The sequence below is a fragment of the Carettochelys insculpta genome, chromosome 4, assembly GCF_033958435.1.
Source record: "Carettochelys insculpta isolate YL-2023 chromosome 4, ASM3395843v1, whole genome shotgun sequence".
In the NCBI taxonomy this organism is placed as follows: Eukaryota; Metazoa; Chordata; order Testudines; family Carettochelyidae; genus Carettochelys; species Carettochelys insculpta.
The window spans coordinates 34,561,528-34,576,074 of NC_134140.1; the positions used below are offsets into that span (position 1 = coordinate 34,561,528).

At 44.2% G+C, this 14,547-nt stretch overlaps 1 protein-coding gene across 3 annotated transcripts in view; it reads right to left on the reverse strand.

Annotated features, from left to right (window-relative positions):
* CCDC149 (coiled-coil domain containing 149) overlaps nt 1-14,547 on the reverse strand; it is a 93,270-nt gene that overhangs the window by 41,726 nt on the left and 36,997 nt on the right. For 2 of the 3 annotated variants that reach the window (XM_074992561.1, XM_074992560.1), the window contains 4 exons: nt 7,299-7,415; nt 4,649-4,821; nt 1,910-1,982; nt 526-610 (listed from right to left, as the gene is read on the reverse strand). In XM_074992561.1, coding sequence (XP_074848662.1) covers nt 526-610; nt 1,910-1,982; nt 4,649-4,821; nt 7,299-7,415 — 448 coding nt within the window. The remainder of the gene's footprint in view (nt 1-525; nt 611-1,909; nt 1,983-4,648; nt 4,822-7,298; nt 7,416-14,547) is intronic. The other variant, XM_074992562.1, reaches the window with a different exon arrangement.

Consider the following 14,547-nt stretch of genomic DNA (forward strand, 5'->3'; position numbering starts at 1 on the left):
GTATTCACAGCAGCACTTCATCAGCATCTTTTGATTAGGTTCATTATCATGCCCCTTTCGAAGTTCTGGGGCTAGTGTAGACGTAGCCTTCCTGAAACAAACCTCACAACTCTTCCCACAAGGGAGAAGCAATTCACAGAAGCTCCCCAGTGATGGAGTGCAACTTGGACTTAATGAGCCCTCACTTTTTTTAATCTGTACTACTGCTGAAATAGAGCATCAGGTCTGGCATTGTTAGCAGAGAGAGGAGGTGACACGAGAAGAGACTCGTCTGGATGAGAGTTATACTGGAGCTTGAATCTCTGGATAAGAAGCTTGAGGTTAATGTAGTGAATGGGGAAAGCAACGGAGGGGCAATTATAGGGTCAGACTGACATGAAAAACTTTATTCTAAATGGGCTGGAGAAGAAGAGCCTATAGTAATGAGATTGAAAAAAAAGGAAGAAAGTGATGTGAGAATAACTTCATTTCTATTTCACAGTGAACAATGAAGTACTGTACCACCATGTTACATCTCTGCAGTACCTTGCTTTGCAGAAAGTACTCCAGTCAGGGCACTGCTGCTGGATCTACCATGGAGCTTTGAATTCTTCCGTCTCTCTAGAGCATTCTAAAGAAACAAAAATATTTTTCAGAAACATTAGCCAAAGCATTTTTATTAGCGCAAGGGACCTGAGGGTGGGGATAAGAAGCCTGGAGTTTCTCTTCTAGGGTCTGAGTCTGTACTGATACTGCAGGTGATGTGAGTAGGGCTCACTGTGGAGTGTGGGATATTGAGGCCAAATAACTTTTGGGACCCCCAAGAATCTGTGCACCTCACCGCCACCCCCTTTACTGTTCTTTCTATCCGCCCCCCCCTGGTTTTTAAAACCTTCCTCTTTCTGGAAATGGCTGAATACATTTGTAAAAGCAGCAACGCTTCCTGGGGAATAGCAGCCTGGAATGAATTCTGACCACCCAGCAATGTGTTTGGATACGCTTATTGAGGGAAAAGAAAAGAGAACTAGAACTCTGTAAGTTCCATCCAACAGAAAATAATGGCTTTCCGGAAGAGTTCCAAGCAAAATCATGATTGTCACTAAAGCTGATCCCTAATCATTCCCAAGAACTGTCCCTCAGCCATCGAATACACACCAAAGCCTGCTTTGTGGATGCAGTTTCTCATGCCTGTGCCTACAATGGCGTTGGGAGTGCTTTGGCGGAATTTCACTCTTCTTTAAAAGGCAGGAAAAGCTGTCATCGCTTAATAGTAATTACCAAATTAACCATCATCACCAATAGACCTAAAGTCTCAGGCAGAAAGATGGAATGTATGTTTTTTGATTGAAGTTGGAGCAGGGGGTTTGAGGAAGAATACTTGGGCATCTAGATTTAGTTCAGAAGAGTTACTGTGCAAAAAGTGCACGCAGCCTGTCCCAGAAGTGGAGCTATAAGCGACAGTATTGGTGTTGGAAAATATGGAGATAAAAGAACAATGGCTTGACAATAAAAATCATTAACACTCTGTAGAAATAAAAGAGCATTAATTTTCGACCACCAGCAATACTCCTTTTCATAACAAGCCGTAACAACCTCACCTTCTAACACCAACCAAAAGGAGCAATTTTTCCTAGATCTTGAAAGAACACACTCACTTTCAGCTGTTTCTAGAGGGTACCACTTTACACTATATAACTGTTCAGAAGCCTAGAGGGAAGACTGGGGAGGTAAACAAAATTTATAAAGGTATTAAAATTACCTAATTGTCGTCAATTAAAGTTATGAGAAAGCTATAATTGCAAATTGAATTTTAGCTTTAAGGTGCTACAGACACAAACAATTGTAAAATGTGTGTACTATAAATAAACAAAAAAAGGTACATTCTATAAATAGAAGAGTGCAGCATAACAATACACTCAGAAAATTATACCTTGTACTTCACAATATTAGATTTAAGAAGGTTGACCTCCTCTTGCAGTTGCTTTAATCTCTCTTGAAGGTATCTGGAAAATACATAACCCTGATATAATTAAATACAGATATAATTAGATTCCTGTACATTGTCTGTTATTTATTAAGCGCTGGAAATGTGTTAGTCATTGTGCAGTACAAGGTAGTAACAGAGCCACTGGCATGGACATGTCACATGCAGGAGCTTCTAAAGCTGTCATCAATGGAGAATTCAGCTAGCATGGGTGGAACATCCCCACTGCAAAGCCCTACCTATGGCAGACATATGTGTTCACATATGATGCTGTATGAGCCTGTGTGATGGGATATTGCACAGTTCTTTGTGGTACATTATACTGGGCTGCTCTACAGAACCATTTGCCAGAAGTAAGGAGATACTCTCCCAGTAACAACTTTATACTGGTATACTTGCAAAGTCATACTATGGTTGGGACCAATTTATAACTTTGGGTTAAGAAAATTTACTTTCATAACTAACTGGCCGTGTCTACACTAGTCAAAAACTTCAAAATGGCCATTTCGAAGTTTACTAATGAAGCACTGAAATACATATTCAGCACTTCATTAGCATGCAGGCAGCCGCGGCACTTCGAAATTGATGCAGCTCGCCACTGCATGGGTCATCCGGACGGGGCTCCTTTTCTAAAGGACCCCGCCTACTTTGAAGTCCCCTTATTCCCATCTGCTCATAGGGATAAGGGGACTTCCAAGTAGCCGGGGTCCTTTTGAAAAGGAGCCCCGTCTGGATGAGCCGCATCAATTACGAAGTGCTGCAGCCACCTGTATGCTAATAAGGCGCTGAATATGTATTTCAGCGCTACATTAGTAAACTTCAAAATGGCCATTTGCATGGCAATTTCAAAGTTTTTGGCTAGTGTAGACATAGCCACTGAGAGACAAAAAAGACTGTGTTTAGACCAGGTCATATAAAAAGGAAGTGAATACAGAGTTGCTAGGGATGAGGGAGTACCCCTCCTCTGTCGCCCTTATGTTCCTCTAGGGATGTTGTAAAGATGAGTTAATGCTTTTAAACTGCTTTGAAAATGCAAGAGATTCACAAGCTTTTATTTTATGATAATGGTGACTGAAGGCTTGTCTACACTAGGAAGGCTGCACTGCAGTGAAGCAAACCCTAAATAAACTGCCTGCCATTATGAATTCTAACCACTAGCTCATGACTGAAATACAATGAAAACAAACGTGAATGGAACAACAAATACAAAACATAACTCTGAAGAGTCCAAGTCTGTCAGTTTACACTCTGAGTTTTTTTCTTTAAAGCTGTGTTGTGGCCAGAGCTGCCCCAGCCATGTGTTTTGCTGGATTTCACAGTGGCTGCCTCAGTCATCTTATGGATGGGACCCATAGGGGTAGGGAGGCCTGGTGGGCCCTGTCATGGGGCAGCAACAGGGATTGACCCCCCCACACACACTTACCATGACAGTAGGAGCCAGAACAACCTGGCAGCCTGCTCTGCTGTCCATCTCCCAGCCAGCTGTGCTTTGCTTCAGCATGGTGGCGGCACATGGAGTCACACAGACCCAGACCCAGCCCACTCCATTTCCCGGGAGCAGTGTACCAACAGTTGCAATGGGGGCAGAAGGAGACCAAGGGTGGAAAGGGGCAGAGCAAAAGCAAAACCAGCGTGGGGAGGTCGCCCCAGGCCCTCCTAGGAATGACATTGGGTGTAGCTGAGCTCCTGATGCAATCCACAATTTCAGCTTTTTGCTGCCTGTGACACAGAGCCTAACTAGTACTAATGGGCAACTGCTGCTGTGAGTTAATTAACACTTAACATTTCGTTTCCATGATATTTATTTGTGAAGCATAGCACGTGATAGATTATCTTTTCCACCCTGTGAGGTAGGGAATCACTTTGCATCCATCCACTGAGCAGACATCATGTGGACTAGAGGGATTTCATTAAAATTTTGTCCTGGTTCCTGGGGCCAGGAAACCAGCCAGCTAAGCAACAGAACTTTGGTGGGGGAAACCTCCTTTATTAGATGGGAAAGGTAATTAACAGGCCTGGGCCCTAGCTTAAGTTTTATGATTTTGTTTTATATCATGACTTTTGCTAGGGTCCAGGCCTGTTAACAGTTACCTCTCCCATCTAATAAAGGTTTCCCTCCAAAGTTCTGTTGCTTAGTTGGCTGGGTTCCTGGTCCTGGGAACCAGGATCCATTTTTTGCTGAAATCCCTCCAGTTCATAGGATGTCTGCTCAGTGAATGGAAGCAAAGTGATTCCAAACATCAGAGTGCGGAAAATACAATCATCCATCTCTCTTGTTTCCAGAGAAGCCTCTTATGTTTTCTTACCTAAACCTTCTGTTTTATTTTAAGCACTCACAAGAGCTGCACATTACATAGGAGCAGTGTTTTAAGGTAAAACAAATTGGGCACACTGTTTGTTGGAGAACGGATGATCTGGAATTTCTGTGAGTGGTGAGTGTCGGTGCTGGATATCACAGCGGAATGCATCAAAGGATCTGGCTTGTCCCTCATGTTAACCTGCAAAGTAAAGCCATGTCTGACACAGCCCAAGGAAACCCCCTGAGCAGCTGACAGGCTGGGGGTGTTAAGGAGAGAACACCCAGCTACCACAGGCAAGGGGTACTGAGGTGGCTCAGTCCTTGTACCAAGGGAACGATCACACTACACATACACAAGGAGCACTGCGGATTTCCTCTGTACTCACCTGTTCTCCATACACAGGGCATCTACATCAATGATGCGATTTTCATGTCCTCCTAGGATGTGATTAAGCTCTTGGTTTAGTCGGTCAGCTTTATCTTGATAAGAAGAGCGTTCTTCCTTTACGTCCTGTAGCTCATCCATTGCAGCTTGAAGATCATGTCCCAGCGTCTCAATCTCAGAAGAAAAAAAGCTCTGCTATTGTTAATGTGCTGAATTTACTGAAGAGTACATCATATCCAGACACAGAACAGTAGCAAGTACTTTGCTTCTGAGAGGGTCAGATTTAGGTGGCCAGTTAGTATACTTAGGGTAATCCACAAAAGTAAAACAAAAAGTGACAGCCCTAAACATACCAAAAGGCAGATGTGAAGACTCAGTCAAACTTCTGACTAAAACACTCTTAAAACTTTCAAGAAAATTATATCCAGTCTTTGAGGATCACTACATTTCTGTGCATTCAATCAAACCAAATATATTGGGGAAAAAAGAAACCAGAATTCACCCTGACCAAACAACATTTTAAGCGATGATGCTCCCTATAACTGTTGTCCGTAATGTCACTGAAGATACCTTTGTACAAAAAGTTGAGATGTGTAACTTTTCTATAAATTTCTTTAGCTGCTGACCCTAACATTCATATTGCTGCACTTTTTCTTCCTTCACTACCATTTCATCCCTTTAAAAATGAGCCAAAAATAAAAAAAGGAAAATAAAGATTACATTTGTTGTTCTTCTCTTTTGACCATACATACAAGTTAGTTTTAAAAGTATTGTTTATTCTATTTTTCTAACCTAGTTCCTTAAAACTAAGGTTAAAACCAAGTTCAGCATCAAAAATTGAATGAACTTTCAGAACAATTAGAAACTGTTTGGAACAACAAAAACAAAGAAAGACCTTATTTGCAAAATAATTGGAGCTACTTCAGCAACAAGTGTACCAACTGGCCCCTAGCATGGTTATAACTTGGTATCAAGGAATCAAAGAGATAATATTTGGGTGTCGAGTAAGTCTGAGCTAGAATAGGGTGTGAGGCTAAGGATTTCTTGTGACAGCAGGTGTTCTTAAGAAAGCACATCTTTATTTGAGTTTGGGAAATAAAGAGGCGCTGGGTGGCTTTGGATTGGACAGGGATCCAAGATTGTAGTGACAGGTTTAGACCAAGGGATTAGAATTTAAAATCTAGTTGCCCCTACAGTTTGAAGGATTTCATATTTAGAGTTCAGGTTTTGGCTCATTTCTAGTTACACAATGAAAATCTACACTACATTGGGCAGAGAAACTGTTTTAACGCTAGTCCTCAAAATTCAGCTGTTTCAGCTGAACTGCGTGCCGGGCTTTGGAGTTTCACCTTCAGTACATTATGCAGGATTAAAGCAGGTGAGTACTAGGATGACAGATGTTAACTGCGAGAGGACATCTAGTTTGGGGATTCAGTACACAGTGGCTACGTCTACACGTGAAGCCTACATTGAAATAGCTTATTTCGATGTAGCAACATCGAAATAGGGTATTTCGATGAGTAACGTCTACACGTCCTCCAGGGCTGGCAACGTCGATGTTCAACTTCGACATTGAGCGGCACCACATCGAAATAGGCGCTGCGAGGGAACGTCTACATGCCAAAGTAGCACACATCGAAATAAGGGTGCCAGGCACAGCTGCAGACAGGATCACAGGGCGGACTCAACAGCAAGCCGCTCCCTTAAAGGGCCCCTCCCAGACACAGTTGCACTAAACAATACAAAATACACAGAGCTGACAACTGGTTGCAGACCCTGTGCCTGCAGCATGGATCCCCAGCTGCCGCAGCAGCAGCCAGAAGCCCTGGGCTAAGGGCTGCTGCCCACGGTGACCATAGAGCCCCGCAGGGGCTCGAGAGAGCGTCTCTCAACCCCTCAGCTGATGGTCGCCATGGCGGACCCCGCTATTTCGAAGTTGCGGGACGCGCAACGACTACACGGTCCCTACTTCGACGTTGAACGTCGAAGTAGGGCGCTATTCCGATCCCCTCATGGGGTTAGGGACTTCGACGTCTCGCCACCTAACGTTGAAGTTAACTTCGAAATAGCGCCCAGCGCGTGTAGCCGTGACGGGCGCTATTTCGAAGTTAGTGCCGCTACTTCGAAGTAGCGTGCACGTGTAGACACGGCTAGTGAGTACTGAGTGCCATGTGTAGGAACACTTCCGATGAAAGACCAAGGATTTTGGAAGAAGTATCAATCACAAGTCTTAACCAGCCATAGACACTGAAACACCCACCAACTCATTCATCTCAATCCTCTGGTTAAATTTCAGTTTGGACATATGTGCCTGAGATTTCTAATTAAATATGCAGTTCTTCACTACCAATCCTAAACTCTGGCTATGCGCTACTCAAGAGCTGGAATATTCCACCCTAAAACTGGATGAATTTCTGAGGTGAAGCAACTTACTTTTACAACGGTGTGCACTGGTTGAAAGCTTGAAGTGCTCTGAATGTTCTTTATACATATATGTAATAAATACTACCAGAGTACATACCCCTTGCCACCATAACCACTATCTGCATTGCAAACCAGGTAATAGCCATGATAAAACAGCAGAGGCATCCTGATTTACTTGTTCTTTTGCCAGCAGTGAAAACAATCCCTGACTGCCCATGAGTTATTACTTGTTCTCGTGCTTTCTCCAGCTGCTGAACAAGGTCTTCACGCTCATGTGCTGCAAAGTGACGTGCCCCAACTTCTTCATCTCCAAGTCTTTGTTTTGCTATTGTCATTCTAAGGAGCTGCAAGAAATGCCAACACTCCATGAGCCACAGAACACAGACTGAAAACTTGAGAGAACATTAACAGAGTAGGTTGTATCACTAGAAAGACACCAGTTGTTAGAGAGCTGTTTCAGATTCTCACAAATCTCCACCAGCACATCTTATGAGATCACTTTCCTGTGTATGAGCCTGATGGGAGCTTAGCTAATGACGTCAAAGAGCCAGATCAGGCCCTCTAGCAGTATCTATGGGATTCTACATACAGGCAGATATTTAACGTGAGCATGGACATATGATCCATCCACTTTCTCCAGAAGTAACAAGATTCTGAATTTTAAAGTTATTTTCTATCAGAAATATCCTGCTTTTATAGCAAGCTTTTCACTCCATCTCCTAAGGCTGTTTGAAAAGGAACATAACTAATAGCCTCACCTTTCAGATTGGAAAATGCGTTACAGAGAAGTAAACTGAATTACCCAGCATCACACATGTACCTACTACACTAAATCCAGTTGCAACCTTTGTGCAGAATTAGCTTGAAGATTAAACAAATAAGACTTTTTTACATGAACATAAAAACATTTTTTAAAATATCCATTTATATATTATAAAAGTAGACAGTATTAAAATATTTAGCTATAAGGCTAAACAAGATCTTCAGCATCTTTCATGGCTAGCAAATATTATTTTACCTCTTTTTAATGTTGATAACCTAATTCTCAGGGTAGTGTCCATTCAACAGTAGTTTTGAAAATGGTTGGACGTTAATTTAGGTCAGGTTTTATTTAAAAAATAATCAGCCTGCAGATTGCATGGGCTGCTGCACATGCAGCATTTGCAATTGTTTACACTTTGTACAGTTTGGGAAAAATGCTACCTCCCCGTAGCCCAATTTGCAAGATTTCCACAGAGGCTAGAGAAATCTGCAGTGAGAATTCCCATGACTTTCCTCTCATTTTGCAGCCACACAAAAGAATTAATGAGTACCGTTATATTTTCAGAGTTAGAAAATCAATCTTCTGATCCAGATGACTGTATTTTCCATCTATGTTAGGCAATGCTTTTTTTGTGAAGCTACTTGCTGGTACTGAGTACCGGCACCTCGGCAGCCCCAGACATGGGATTGGCTGAGGGTGGAGAGCTGGCTGAGTACCAGCTCCTCTTCTTTTACAGAAAAGCATTGATATTAGGTATATAGAGGATGCCTTTCATCCTGGTACCTATGAGCCAATTAAAATCCTACTGATGCAAAGCTGGTCACCAAAGCAGACTCTTCTGCACTTCTGCCCCTGTGTAATCCACACCAGTGCTGCTACTACAGCTTCTGCTGATAAGTTACAAGGGTGACTTGCAGCTCCTAAGTAAAGTAATGGTCTGCAGATTACTATTTTTGACAAACTACATTTCACCATCCCCACAGGAAAAGATTGTGGATTATTTGTAAGGAGTATATTCTGAATCGTTCCTGGAAAACACACCAGTTACTAATTTTAAAAATGTATATTTTTAAAATAAAGTTTAAGAATAGGGTCACAGCTTTCAACTGATCATACAAATGTCAAAGGGGAAAAAAATCACATAGCGCCAACAGACAAATTATGACAGCACCTCACTTTGTGACTGGTTAGAAAAGTAACAAAGGAAATAAGAACATTTTAAGGCCTTGGTCCTGCTGAATTTCTCCCCACTCTATGTGAGTAGCAGCACCAGTAGCTCAGCATCTTTTCAAAATACACACAGAGCACTAGAGTGGGGAGAGCTTGGTTAATGTAATTACAGCATGCTCATCCTACACCCCAGGAAGGGGTTGTGGTATAGTATGCAATTCCAGCCAGTGGTGCTAGAATAATTTTTTTTTTTTAGGGTTAGGAGGAGTAATTGAGGGGGGGCAGCTCACCGCTAATTCAACTCTAATGTTAAATCAGCCCTACTGTATGGAGCGGAAACTTGGAGAACAACAAAGAGAATGTCCAAAACCCCCAGACATTTATCAATAACTGCCTTCATAAAATCCACCCAGGGTCCACTGGTCCTACACCATCAACCACCAAGACTTGGGGCAACTCCCTCCCCAACTTCCTGCCAAAGACAAAATCAGGAAGAGAAGATGGCAATGGATTGGACATACCCTTAGAAAACCAATCACCAACGTCACAAGGCAAGCCTTACTGTGGAACCCACACAGAAAAAAGGAAACGAGGGTGCCCAAGAAACACCTGGCATAGAGATCAGAAGGCAGACACTAAAAAGATGGGATACAACTGGTCAGAACTGGAAAAGATCACCCAGGTGACCGCTGGTGAATGGTTGCCTATGGCCTATGCGCCAAGGTGTAGGAGTGGAAGAGGCTTATTTCACAGCCACTGAACTAAAGCTGAAAACCTTGTATATGATGGAAACAACTTGAAGCCAGCTGGGTGCTGTCCCATCCCTAACACACCTATTTCCAGCACCTTTGATTACAGCCTTACCTAAATATTTCTTTCAGGAATAAGGTTTGCAAAGTTCAAAGTTTGTTCCAGACAAATCCCAGTTCATTTATTTACTGATGAAACTGGGGACAGGGAAATGGGGGGAATCCTAAACACAAAGGCTGCATCCACACTACAGTTCTGTTTCGAAAGAATGTCTTTCAAAAGAGAACATCAAAAGATGCTCTTTTGAAACACAGCGTCCACACACACCAGAGGGGACTGAAAGTTCGGTCCCTTCTTTCGAAAGGCCCCTAGCACAATTTCAAAAGAGAGCGTCCACACATGCCACCCCGCTCTTTTTAAAGAGCAGGGGCAGGAAGTACTATGGGCAGGGTCGCATGGCAGACGAACCCTTCCGAGGCCACCATCCGCCGTCCCCTTAAAGGGCCCCCCCTCCCCAGACCTCAGCCTGCACACGCCGACAGCCAACAACCCTGTCCCCTGTCTCTCCCTGTCCCCAGGCAGAGCGAGAGAGCAAGCGAGGGAGAGCAAGATGCATCAGAGGTGGCATCCCGTTCTCCTATGGACCCCGAGCAGTGCCCCCACTCCATTGCAGCCGTGGCCAGCGCCCTGGCCACAGTCCTGGCCGCTGTGCTGCAGCAGCTCCTGGTGGCCACCATGAGGGGCCACCCTCCTGGAAGCCATCCTCAGGGCACAATGCCCCCAGCCGGTGCCCTGGGTCATCTGCTGCCTGTGGAGCTTCCCCACAAGCAGCAACTGGTGGGACTGGCTGGTGCTGGAGGACTGGGGTGACGATCGGTGGCTACAGAACTTCAGGATGACCAAGGAGACATTCCTGGAGCTGTGTCACTGGCTCGCCCCAGTCCTCCAGCACCAGGACACACACCTGAGGCCGGTGCTCCCCCTGCACAAAAGGGTGGCCTTCGCCCTATGGAAGCTGGCCACCCCGGACAGTTACCAATCCGTTGGCCACCAGTTCAAGGTGGGCAAAGCCACCATCGGGGCTGTCCTCCTTGAAGTAAGCTGTGCCCATCTCACACCTAGACTGCTTGCGGGGGGGAGGGGAGGCAGCCTGGTGATGGGCACCGTCAGGAGAACAGCGGGCACCCAGGGCCAGGGGCGGGGATGGGGATGGGTGGACACCCTGGGGCCAGGGGCGAGGATGGGGACGGGCAAGCTGCACCCCACCCCACGCTCATGAGCATGCCCCCCTATGCTCTGCAGGCCATTCGGGCAATCAACAAGGTGCTCCTGAGGCAGTTGGTGCATGTTGGGGATCTGGACGACGTCATCTGGGGATTCCAGGAGCTGGGCTTTCCCAACTGCTTCAGGGACCTGGATGGCACCCCTATCGCCATCCGGGCCCTGGAGCACAGCCGCAGGGCCTACGTCAATCACAAGGGCTACCGCTTGGTGATCCTGCAGGCCCTGGTCGATGCCAACAGCTGGTTCCAGGACATCTATGTGGGCTGGTCCAGCCGCGCCCACGACGCAAGGGTCTTCGTGAACTCAGGGCTGGGACGTCGTATGGTCGAGGGGACCTTCATCCCCCGGCGGGAGCTCCCCATCGGGGACACGATGCTGCTGCCCTGTACGTTAATGAAATATTACACTGACACTTTCTTCTAAGTATCCCAGACCACTTTAAGTAATGAAACAACTCAAGACTGGAACCATGTTTTTTTCTTATAAAGGGACAAGAAAATTATTAGTGCCAAATAATTATCTGACTTCTTAGTGTAATAATTACCCTAAACACATACATATTTTTGATGTGATTAGATCCATGTGTTAGATGCATGCTCCATGCATCCACCCTTTAGCTTTGGTTGTCATGCTTCTAGATCAGCTACTTAGCCAAGGCTGCCAGACCCACTGGCTTACTGCTCTACTCCAAATCAGTAACTGAATAGCTTGTACTTTCCTGGCACAACAGAGGTATATCAAGCCACCACTAAGTCTAAACAGTCAATGACTGCAAGTTGAAGGACTCATCACTGAAAAGGGGATCAAAAGAATGTCTGTGCTGCTTTACAAATTGATCTTTCAACACCATAATTGTATCTTGCCTTGTTTTTATTCAAACTTCCCACCATAGCCAGCACAGTGAAGCTCCACTAGGAAAAGCCCTGATGCAGATAAGATGCTGCTAGCATTTTTCTCTAGCACCACTTAACCCTGATGAAAACCAATCTAGATAACAAGGTAGGCATCTGCCAGGTCTCTACACTAGAGTTCATAACACTGCTACTGCCAGAGAGCCAGTGACCTAGACTGGGAACAAGGACCAACTCTCCACAGGTTTGAAATGCGATAAAGGTCTCTCACTAGGCAAGTAGCTTGGGTAAGGGAATTCTGGGAACCAGTTAGCTGTTGTATAGGATTTCCAAGCCACAACAGACCAGATGGTGCATGGATAGGACCTCCAACATAGTGGGTTTTCACATGACAGACTTTGACAGTGACTTTGTCCTGTACACAGTCAGCAATATTGTAGTTATTATTCTGGACACAACACACTATGCTGTCCTCACACTGAACTAAGAACTTATCAGCTCAACAAATTATTTATCTGTCAGTGACTTGTTTGAGTGGGAAGTAGAGTGGTAATGATAATCACCTTAACATCTAGAAGTTTCTAGGCTCCTACCTCATCAACTTCTCTGTCTCCATCTAAGGCAGTTTAAGGGTTTCATTTCATTGCAGTTTAAGGGTTTATTCTCCAACTATCACTGCTCCAATGCTGGGTGGAAAAAGGGTTTAAAAATAAAGTACCTTATAAACTTAGTGTTCATGTGTCAAAGCTGATAAGAGATTTTGATCAACCATAAGAATAAATACTCTAATCACTCAGCTGTTTGACTACTACAGTGTAACTGCAGCTGCACTTCTTTAGTTGCAGTAACAAATCCATCAAGAGATTTTTGGACATGTTCTACAGTTTCTGCCATTCAAGATCTAGCTGAACAAATGCGAAAATTAGTCCCGTTAAAAAAAGTCAGATATAAGCAATTTGCTCTTGCTTAACTGATTAAGCACTTAACTTCTAGAATACACAATTCCCATAACGAGTACAAGGACATCAGTTAAGATCCCATTGCTAACCCAATTAACCATTGTATCTTACTGGTGAACATAAACGCAATTTGAAAAAAAAATCAAGTCATCAAAACACGTCTCTTGACAGAGCTATTGTGTGATATTTAAAGAGGTTTTGTTTTATTCTATCAAATTCTTGTAACTGAGAGACGGGCTTTATGAGCCACGCATGTACAAGTACAGGAAGCATTGTTCACCCACAAGCAGCTTCACTGGCTGCAGCTGTTTGTTCATCTCTTGCCAGACATAAAGCTGGCATTGACCTGCTGCCCTCCTTCACTTCAGAAAATATGGGGGGGGGGGGAATTGCAGCATAAAAATGTAAGAAGAATTTATTGTAATTTGTGGCTTTTGCATACACCTATTTTATCAGTACTGCAATGCTGAGTTAACTGGGCTGGCAGCTCAGAAGAACAATCCCAGGACTTCTACTACCAAAGCAAGGAGACGGTAAAATATGGCCATTGACTCCCAAGTTTCAATCTCCTGGGGAGACCACAACTCCTGGTAGGCAATCCAAAGATAGCAATCTGTTTATCACTTAACTACAGAACTGAAGACCAGCCATGTTCCTAAGATGCAAATCTGGGATAAAACTAATGCCTGTGAAACTCCCCTTGTTTCTTATTAATGTGTGGGTTACTACACCATTTCTGATGCATCCCTTGCTGTACACATCAGTGCAGTGAATGACGTGAGGGTTACCAAAATGAGTCCAGCCCACCATGTGAGAGTACAGGTATCACAAAGATGGCTATTCAATGGTAAATTGACCTGCAGAAAGAAGTCTGGGAGAAGACAGCTCAAACTGCAGAAACTGGATTTACTGCTACCAAAATGACAGGAGTAAGAAAGCTAATTTGACAGCAGCTGTGGAATTTAATGCCACTGGTATCTGTGGTTAAAAGGATTATGAAACACTTGGTTTACTTGGGTCCCAATGACAAAGCCTGTGATGGGAGGGGAAGTTGAAGCTAGGTTTCAGATTGCTAAACAGAGCATACTACACACATTCATTCTCAATGACTAAAACATACTGCTCTTTCCTACAGACAGGACCACATTTAGCACATCCACGCATGAGTGCATAAAGAGGGAAAGGACACAAGCACTTCCTGCACACAGACCAAACACAACGGCCTTGTGCTCTGAGCACTCGGACTCTGCAGGGACTGTGGCATTACTGGAACTAGTATGACGGTGGACCTTCAAGGAGGTATAGTCCCATCAATGCTGGTCAAGTGGAGGGAAAGGCTGCTCTTCATAGCCACCATGGAAGCTACTGCCTGTGTGAGGAATAAGGCTTGCCTGGCATTTTCAGATATTGCACTTCCCCCAACATCAGTATGGAGCTTAAAGGAAAACAACAGAGGAAAAAAACATGGAGGTGTAGAGAAGGGTTGTTTTTACTATTGTTGTTTTACTTCACTAGAAGTTCATCTCCTCCCTACTTTTTTTTCTTGAAGACACTACAAATAGTGAACAAACAGCATTATCACATCATGAATACCCGGACTGTGTTTTAAAGAAGCCTTATTGAGGGCAAAGCACTGTGCAGAAAGAATAACAAGTATGGCAGGTGACCAGCCTGCCTTAACAGGCACTTAAGCACCTAA